The sequence below is a fragment of the Phlebotomus papatasi genome, chromosome 2, assembly GCF_024763615.1.
Source record: "Phlebotomus papatasi isolate M1 chromosome 2, Ppap_2.1, whole genome shotgun sequence".
Taxonomy (NCBI): Eukaryota; Metazoa; Arthropoda; class Insecta; order Diptera; family Psychodidae; genus Phlebotomus; species Phlebotomus papatasi.
Genome location: NC_077223.1, coordinates 46,908,794 through 46,918,887, shown reverse-complemented (window position 1 = coordinate 46,918,887; position 10,094 = coordinate 46,908,794). Strand labels below are relative to the sequence as shown.

At 35.1% G+C, this 10,094-nt stretch overlaps 1 protein-coding gene across 1 annotated transcript; it reads left to right on the top strand.

Annotated features, from left to right (window-relative positions):
- The first annotated feature begins 12 nt into the window (after window positions 1-12).
- On the top strand, window positions 13-6,753 carry LOC129801335 (UDP-glucosyltransferase 2-like). The gene is made up of 3 exons (XM_055846271.1): window positions 13-384; window positions 465-934; window positions 5,610-6,753. Exons 1-3 carry the CDS (start codon window positions 226-228, stop codon window positions 6,598-6,600), a joined length of 1,620 nt encoding a protein of 539 aa, XP_055702246.1. The 5' UTR covers window positions 13-225; the 3' UTR covers window positions 6,601-6,753.
- Window positions 6,754-10,094: the final 3,341 nt, after the last annotated feature.

Here is a 10,094-nt window from a genome sequence, read left to right as displayed (position 1 = left end):
CTGTGATATTTGTTTGTTTCTGAGGGTGAGAAGTGTCCTTTTATCAGTAAAACTAAATATAATGGTGATAGCAAGTAAATGCAGGTGTGATGCACAGCGAAATTGGCGAAGCGTATCATAGAGCTCCATGTGGCAGTACTTCTTATCAAAATCATCGATAAGAACTGAGTATTTTTCTCTGCTCCACGTCAATCAGTTTTTTGAATACCCTCATCCCAGACAATAATGTTCTTCAAGACAATATTTGCCTTACTCTTCTACCTCATTTACACTACTGACCTTTTGCACGGGAAGAGGATTCTTGCTGTCTTTCCGGTTCCCAAGAAATCACATTTCTTCATTGGGGAAGCACTGGTCCGGGAACTGGAGAGTCGAGGTCATCAGGTAAGTCAGCATAAAAAAAATTATATAAAAATTGCAATGAAAAAAATAATTAATTGACATCCTGATGATTTACAAAACAGATCACTTTTCTTACCTCATTTCGAGTGCGAGAGAAAAAGGAAAAGATTCAGGAAATCTTCTTAAACGGCACAGAAAAATTTGTCCGGACTGATGAATATCTGCAAGATCTTCATCAATCTCATTCTGTACTAGAGGCCATCACTCAGTCCATCTATGCCTCAGCTGAATTGGTCAATTTCACTCTTAGTCATCCAGAAGTTCAGAAACTCCTCCGATCAGATGCAACCTTCGATCTTCTCCTCGTGGACTCCTTCATGATGGATGCCCTTTTGGGATTTGCTCATCACTACAAAGTGCCTTCGGTGGTAGTTTGCACAACATCCACAACAAAATGGACAGACGAAATGGTGAGAAATCCCTACAATCCTGCCTACAATCCCAATCCGTTTCTGGGATCCTCAAATCGCATGACACTAGCCGAGAGGATTGTCAATACCCTGCTATCTCTCTTTGTGGAGATTAGTTACCAGTAAGTTGAATTTTTTTTTCTTCTCACCTAAAATTTGTAAATTTTATCAGTAATCAATTCATGCTTCACACCGCAAAAAAATTAATTTGTTGGACACAGGAAAAAAACACTCAAAAATATCGTTAAGAAAATAAAATTTAAGACGATTTTTTTGTATCCAAAAATAATTTTGAAAGAAGAGTGTTAAAGAAACATAAATTTTCGAATGAAACCTTACGATTCATCACAGGAGAAAATAATCGTAAAGCATCTAAACTTTGCAGAATGCTCGAATTCATGAGACAGAGCAGATTTTGTTTTGGTCTATAAGGGTATACTATCAAATTTAATAAGTTGGTAATTTATCAAAAAAACAATTACAAATTTGGAAAATATTTAAGGAAGTGAGAATTTTTAGTGAATTTGTCGAATTTGACCCTTGAAATAACTTTAGAGAAAATAAACATTTGGCATCGAAAAATCGGTAGAAGGAATCAATTGTCGTCCTTGGCATATGGACGAAATCTTTACTTAGATATTTCTTAAATCATATCCGAAAATAAAAAAAATGCAGAGGCCCTGTTCTAAATAAAAAAGAATGGCAAACGTCCCAGGCTTTGCGAAATGTTCGAACTCGTGACTTAGATGCTATACCTCAAAAGTACTTTCGCATCATTTACCGTTTACCAGTTCTTAACCAATTTGAACTGATTCATAAATCATTAAAAGATCCTCCAAAATTGTTTTAAAAGTAATAGAATTGAATTTCGAAAAAAATAGTTATCGGTTATGAACCGGTTCAGAACCGATTCGAACCGGTTCAGTTTTATCATAAATTCCAAGACCTTTCCAACGAGCCCAAACATGAATCCATTAGCCTGATAAATGCGTTCTCTAGAGCAATTTTTAACCTTTGATCTTTTAAAACCGTTATTAGGAATGATTCAACGGTATTTTCGCACATTATTAATTGTCTGCCTGGATAATCTCTAAAACATATCCAAAAGTGAAAAACTCGCACGAAAAGTTTTTGAGCAATCACATGAAACATAGTTTTGTTCCGTGGAGTTCAAGCAGTAAAAACACGTATTTCGAGAGATTAATTAGGAAATGTGGAAGAAAGAAGAAGAAATATGTCCCTAGATTACATAGGGCCTAGATCTAGAATCTCGAAGATTGTAAAGAAATGTAGATGTGTAAGAGGATAAGATGGAAGACTGGAAGTGGATATCTCTTATCATTTGAGCATTAAGTCAAAAAATATGTGCCACAATATTCGAACAAAATAAGTCATTTACGAATTACGATAAAGAATGAAAATCTTTCATTTTCAGTCTTTCAATTTAATTTAAATTTAATCAAATTATGATTGAGTTAGAGCAGAATCACATTGACAGTAAAATGCTCACCGTATTTCGTTAATTTAACGCATTTTCATTGCAATTCTTACGCAAATTCTCGATTACCGTATTACCTTATCTCATACTCGGTGGCAATAGGTGAAAATATTATAAGAAAATTGAAGAAATAAAACGAAAATGCGATAAACAGTGAGCAAAAGTTTTTTTGCTTACCGTTTATCGCATTTTCGTTTTATTTCTTCAATTTTCTTATATTATTTTCGTGTAGTGCCACCGAGTATGAGATAAAGTAATACGGTAATTGAGAATTTGCATAAGAATTGCAATGAAAATGCGTAAATTAACGAAATACGGTGAGGCTACGGCGAGCATTTTATTGTCAATGTGATTCTGCCCTTATACCTAAGAGTTCATGAAAATGACATAAAAACGAAAATGTACTCCGATTAAGCTATTATCGTTTATAATTCGACTGATGGAAGACTCAAAACGGAATGTTATCAACAGAAAAGTACTAACCGCGGCAACAACATACTGATATATTAAAAATCGTTTTTTTCGGTTTTTATTCTCCTGGCAATAATTGTATGTGGTTTTAGTATTGCAGACCCAGACTTTTTTACCGAGTTCTAGAGTTTCGCGGGATCTTTCTTAAGCATACTGGATTCGATTATATAATTCCGACAATTAGAAGAGGGGCCATATTAATTTGGAGAATTATTTTTGGAAATTACATACCTCGGGTCAAAAGAGTCGGCACCAGTTAAATTTTTTGCTCTTATTCGTTTTACTGTCCGAATTTCTCACAGAGAGCAGTTTGTATAATCCTCAGTATAATCCGTATAATCCCTCGATTTTGAGTTATGTATATGTTTCGACTCCTTACGTCTTAACGGGTGGTATTTTAGAATTCTGAAAATTGAAAGTGTCGAGTTTTTTGATATCACGTTGTTTGTCCGGCCGTTACTACGCCTAGAGGCCAAACGGTTAGAGATAGACACTCGGGAGCTTCAGGGAATTCCCATATGTTGAGCCTGGGACTATTAACATGCCCCTCATTTTCCCTACAAGCTTCCCTACCACGCCTTACATAAGCGGACATTTCGTCGCTATATGAAAATACCGGCGAATCATCCCTATAACGGGTTTTCAAGGTCAAAGGTTTATTAAGCTCTAGAAAGCGTATTTCTCAAATGAATGGCATCATATTTGGCTCGTTTGAAAGGTCTTGGAATTTTTAACAAGTTTGAGCCAATTCCATTCAGTTATAAGCCAGTTATGAACCGGTTCATAATCGATAACTCATTTTTATACAAATTCAATCATATTACTCCTAAGTTATTTTGGGTAATCGTTTGAGTAATTTATGAATCGCTTTAAATAGGCTGCGAATCGGTACACGGTAAATGTTGCGAAAGTACTTCTGAGATATAGCATCTAAGTCACGACCAAAACCTTCAAGTTTCACCTAGCACCCACACGTTATCTAATTTATGCCATAGAAGCTGAGGTATTAAAAAATTGAGTACCCATGAAGGAGTGAGCGGATGCCATTGAGGAGATGCTGAGGAATGAATCTGACCAAATTAGGGGGAAGTGGAGCACATTTGAAATTGGGATTTTTACACCTATTTTTAAATAAAATTGAGCCTTATCGTGATATAAGTTAGCCGCACAAACAGATTGAAAAGCTAAATTACATTTTATGATACGGCATGGTTCCATTTAAACATAGGAGTAAAATCCCAATTTCAAAGCTGCCCCACTTCCTTCTATAGTCGCGAATCATCATTTTAAATTCTTTTTATAGCCAGTTTCCCATAAGCACATTTTAACTTGCTTTCGGTGGAAATTCCCATGCAAAATGTATTGTGTTGCTCACAAGAATTATAGCGTTAGAGTGAAAACTCTGTGCAGCACGATCGAAAATTGTCCAGGATGTTGTATAGAAATTTTATGTAGATTTTCAGTGAATGTTATCGTTAATTTGATAAATCCTTTATTTTCTCAAGGATATCCTCACAAAAAGAAAAAAAAGATTATTCTATTGAGTTTTCGTGAAATATTTGCGGTTTTTCATAGAAGCTTGTGCTGCAGGAAATTGTTTTTTTTTTTTGCTAAAATGCAATTGGGCTGAAGTTTTAGCAATAGCGTTTTTGCGAAATTATTGAACCTGTTTTTGCTCAATACATGTTGCCCTATACTCTTGAGTTAAACCGCTGAACATCTTTATTTATGGAAAAAATGTGAAATCAATTATAAGAGTATCACGTAATTAAAACTCAAGGAAGAGTACCTAATCCAATTGTCAAGCCACATTACAAATTTTCTTCGGATAGTAAGATTTTAGCAAGTGAATTTCATTCAACCTTACGTTTTGCAAAGGTTCAGGTTCGCAATAAAACATTTATAATTAAGAATGATTTTTTTTATCCAAAAAATCTTGGAAATTAGCTTTTAAAAAGTTCACATGTCACTGGTAGAATCACAAATCTACAAGTTTGGATTATAAAGGTCTTACATACCTAATTCTCTTTCAAAAGAGTTTTAGAACTCGGTTTGAAAGATTTAGTGAAAAATATTCATTAAAAGGGCTTCAAGGGCTGCTGGGATTGAAAAAACTGCTTTTTCTCAAAAAATCGGTCAAAATTTAACTAGACACATTGACTATACAAGAAACAATTTTTTAATAATTCAAAATATTAAAAAAAAATATTTTCTATTTGGATACCCAGGCTCAGAGCCCCATTTTTTTTAAAAATAAAAATATACAAAAAAATCGGATCAATTTCGGTCAATTCGGGAACACCACAAAAGATCAAGTTCTACTCTTCCTCTTCTTTTTCTACTCTTCTTTTTCTCGATTCCTGTACCAACAAAAAGAGGTTCCTTACACAGAAAAAAATAATTCGTAAATGTTTATGAATTTCTTTAAAGGACTTGCAAAAACCTCGCAAATCATATAACCCACTGCAAAGTTCGTCAAAGTTTCTACTTTTTCACAAAGATGAAATGGTGTTCGTAAATGTTCGTAAATACACAAACAATGTTTGTAAAATTTTGTCATTCGTTCGTAAAGTGCTGCTAGGCAATCAAAAATGTACAAACTAATGTTTGTATAAGAAAAAAAAAGCTCGTCAAGTGATGATGTTATGAACAAAGTTTGTGAAAAAGTACAAACTTTTACGAACTTTTTGGTGGTTTTTACGCTTTACGAGCATTTCGTAAATCCCCAATAGGAATTCACAAACAATTGCGAACAATTTTACAAAACAATTTTTTCTGTGTATCCATTATGCAATTATATTTTTTAATTTTTTTATTTTTAATTTCAGGTACTTGTACTTACCGGGACAGGAAGCCCTCTATCAGCGATTCTTCTCTCCCCTTCAGCCCAAAGGTGAAAAGTTGCCTAGTCTCGAACAATTGATTCACAATGTGAGTTCTGTCTTTGTTAACTCCCATCCTGGCTTTCACTATCCACGTGCACTGATGCCCAATGTCGTGGAGATTGGTGGCATTCACATACGAACACCCAAAGAGTTGCCCATAGACGTTCTGAACCTCTATGAAAAGGCCAAGGATGGCGTAGTAATATTCAGTATGGGTACAGATATCCGGAGCGCGGATATGAGCAAAGACAAGATCGATGCTTTCAATCGTGTATTCAAGGGAATGCCAGAAGTTGGTGTATTCTGGAAATGGGATATTCCTAAGATGGACGAGCAGCCGTACAATGTTATCATAGGGGCATGGATGCCACAGTATGACCTTCTAATGCAACAACATAACGCCAAACTTCTCATCACTCATGGAGGGCTCCTTAGTATTTACGAAGCTATCTACTCTGGGGTCCCTGTCCTGGGCATCCCTATGCACGGGGATCAGCATTTCAATCTGCGAATGGCTGTGGAAGGTGGATTTGGGCGAATTTTAAACTACGATGACCTCTCTGAGAATACAATCCAAGAAGCCGTGGAGGATATGCTGAAAAATGATACTTACCGTTTTAATGTCGAAAAAGTCCGGAAGCTAGTCAGAGACATTCACCCGCCACCCCATGAGAAGGCCATGCAGTACATTGAGATGGTGTTGAAAACCCGTGGAGCTACACATTTACGCTCTTCAGCTCTTGATTTGGCCATTTGGCAACTCTACTTAGTCGATGTGACCTTGATTATTGTCGCCGGTTGTCTTCTCATCCTTGCCATTCCTGCAGCAATTATCGGAATTGTTTTGCGTCGCAGCTACAACAGCAGTAATGCAATTAGAAAGGATAAGCAGAGGAAGAGATCAAGTAAAGACAACGGCAAAAAGGAAAAATAGTAGTTCAGAAAATGGTGATGGCAAAGGATATTTTTTTACACAGGGGATTTTTTTTTGTGCCATATACATATGAATTTGTTATTCCATACCTGTGCTGGTCCACTTTTTATACACAACAAGGTTTAAAGTTTAATAAAATCACAAAAGTTGCAATTTTTTCGCCTTATTTTAATATATTTCAGCATCTACAAGTGAAAACCTTGAAAAACTATCGAATGGCGAGGGGAAAGTGAAAACTAGAGAAGCTTTTGGTAGATGAGATTCTTCACAGTCGACCATGGAGTACTTGCCAGAAATTCATTAAAATTCGATTGTGAGTTAAATTTTGGGAGAATTGGAGGTAATGAATCGCGTCTAATAAACTCAATAAACTCCTCTCAGCGACCGAAAAGAATAAAAGCTAAAAAACATAATCCTCAATTTCAAAGCCTACTTAATTTCTCAGAGGTTACTGTGATGAAGGTAATAGGTAAGCTTCTTATTTCAAAAAATGAGTATGGATAACAATTAACTAGTATTTTTAGACTTTTATAAATTATTTCGAATCGGTGGGAAAGATAACAAATAAAAAACTTATAGTCCGAATAAAACAAATAAAATCATATTCTTTTTAAAATTATATATTTTATTCATCAGCTTAAAAAAGTTTATTAAAATAATACAGACTCTTTGATAAAAAGGCTCACGTATTGGATTTGAAAATCTCATGCTGATTTACTGCAATGTGTATTTTATTTGAGCTCTTAAAAATATATTTTAAAATTGTTAAAAATATTCCCTAGGCTTTTCAGTTACTACTTACTATTTACTACTTTTATAGATATTTAATCATTGTATATTCACATAGATTGATCTGCACTCGATTGTACGAGTTGGCATGTACGGCCTGCGACCCAGGGTTTCTGCCGTTTACCTGGTGAGGCCGGTAATGGTAAGACGGCGGCAGACGCAACCACAAAACAGAACATTGGAATAATAAAAATCTTATCTTATCTTATATTATAACATGTTTTAACCATTTAAGAACGATTGGAACACCGGTGTCCCATAAAGAAAATTATTTTTCCTGGCTACCTAAAGTTATTTTTTCCTTATGTTTGTACGTAGGGTAAATGTCCTAATTCAAAACCATTTCCAGACACTTTAATTTTGACAGAAGATTCAACACATTAAGTTCATATTTTTTCTGAAGAGAATTACATAAATTTGTTCCTTGACTCTTCTAGAATGTTTAGTGAAAATTTGTTCCTTGACTCTTTTAGAATGTTTAGTGAAAATTCTTTAGATATAATTTGAAAACTTCTTAAATACAAGAAAAATACGCGAGCGTAAAATGCTTCTATTGGAAACATATTAATCCAAATGGAGACAATGGAAAGTTTCTAATTGGAGACAAACAGTGTAAATGAAACCACGACGAAAGACTTCCAAAACCTTGTTCAGTTGCTCTTGAGTGAAGGATTTATTCTTATTCCTGGTCTTTTCTCCTTTCCCATCTAAAACAATAAGAAAATCTCTCCAAAAAAATCATATTTCCGCGGTTTCCTATTGAATCATTTGCAGACACTTCAGAAAAACCCTTTTTGTTCACGAAATAGGTAATTATTTCATTTGAAAACTTCACGTACCGTTAACAATAAAGATTAGCACTTAATTTAAATAAAATTAGCCAGAAATATGACATAAATGTTAAACAAAAGGAGTAAAAAACAGTTACTTTATTGTGTTTTTCAGTGGAAAACATGGTCGATCGATGAAAAATTCGATGGTGAAAAGGTATACTTTTAATTTTTCTGAGAAACTAACAAATTAAAATTTGTGAATATGAATGGATTTTCGCTTTATTTAAAGCAGAATTAACTAAATAATGAAACTGAGGTATAGAAAATATATAAATATAGTAATTTAGTAACTGTATTTATCATGAAAACACTGACGTTTCCATTTGGAGCAGGTCTTGAATTAGCTTAATTTACCCTAATTGCAAAATAGAAAGTTGAAGGAATCTAGGATATTTTTTGGAAGTCTACAGCTATCTGCTATATAGTAAATTTTTAAGCTTAAAATGAAGAATTTTTTAAATTCTCATAATGAAAATTAATTTTAAATATTCTTAAAAACGTTTTGGGAAAAGAAACTACAATACTTATACATTATATTAGGTGAGATTCTTAACAATCTCACCTACTATAATCCTAACAAAATTTCATGTCGTCCGATCGACCTCAAACTTGGCCAAAATGTGTTTCGCCACTTCCTGATCACGAATATATATGTGGCTATTTTACGTTCCCGGCCGGCCGCTCTTTGGAGCTTAATAGCTCCTAAACTAAAAAAGATATCGACTTGCGGTTTTCGGCAAAGGTTATATATCGGGTGAAAATTGCAACTTGGTGCATTGACCCCCCACCCCCCACCCTCCTTCCGCCATTTTGAAGACCCCCCTTTTTTTGTTTTCTCAATAGCTCCGCCCCTATGGCATCGAGCGGGCTCAAATTTTAGTATGTTATAGCTGGGCCTTAGAGCTTTCCATCAATACCAAACTTAAGGTCCCCCGACCCCCCTAACTCGAGCTATAAGGGTCCAAAAAAAAATGTCTTAAAATGGCCATAACTCCGGTTCTAATTGTCAGAATTTAAAAAGTGAGGGCTTTTTGGAAAGCTCTCGTGAAATGTCACTTCCCCTTCTAACATCGCAAGTTCATAAAACCACCGCTAGGGGCGCTTTTTTTAAAAAGAGAATTTTTAAATCTTAAAAGTTAAATAACTCAAAAATTCCATTGTGCATCGGGCTGAAAATTTAGTATGTTGTAGCCGTTGATTATACCTATCAAACAAAAAAAACCTTAAGTCGATCCATAACCCCTGACCCGAGCTATAAGGGGTCAAAGTTCGAACATTGACCGGCCTCTATCTCCGGTTCTAATTAACATAGCGACCTAAATTTTACCTTTTTGGTTTCGTCTCGATGAGCACTTTCAGATGGAAGTTCAAAAAGTCACCACAGGTGGCGCTGTGATAGCGTCAAAATTCATCGAAATTCAAAGTCACTTTTCTCAAAAACGGCATTGTGCAAGTTAATGAAATTTTAGTATGTTGTAGTCCAGTCTAGGACGTTTCCAAAATGGTGCGTATGCGCGCTGTGGTTTCAATAGAACCGGAGATATGAGGGGTCAAAGTTCACGAAATTCAAAAAATCATATCTCCGGTTCTATGTGACCGATTTTGATGAATGAGGGCTTAAACGAAAGATCTCACCAAATGCTATAACTTTCTAGAATGTTTGAACTTCGTGGGACCAACACCAGGGGCGCCACAGTCGAAAAACCAATTTCAATATCACATAACCTCAATTATCTCGACTGTCGCTGCACCGATTTTGATGATTACTTCAACATAATTGTAGAGCACATTTGTCTCTACATTTCGTCCATACATCATTTTCCGCTCAGACTACGCTATCACTCCGATTTTGCCGTTTAAGTGTGAAAAAAA

Coding starts and splice junctions, on each gene's coding strand:
- LOC129801335 (XM_055846271.1), top strand. CDS start 226: ATGTTCTTCAAGACAATATTTGCCTTACTCTTCTACCTCATTTACACT. Junction 385..464: donor TGGAGAGTCGAGGTCATCAG/GTAAGTCAGCAT, acceptor TTTACAAAACAG/ATCACTTTTCTTACCTCATT. Junction 935..5,609: donor TTTGTGGAGATTAGTTACCA/GTAAGTTGAATT, acceptor TTTTAATTTCAG/GTACTTGTACTTACCGGGAC.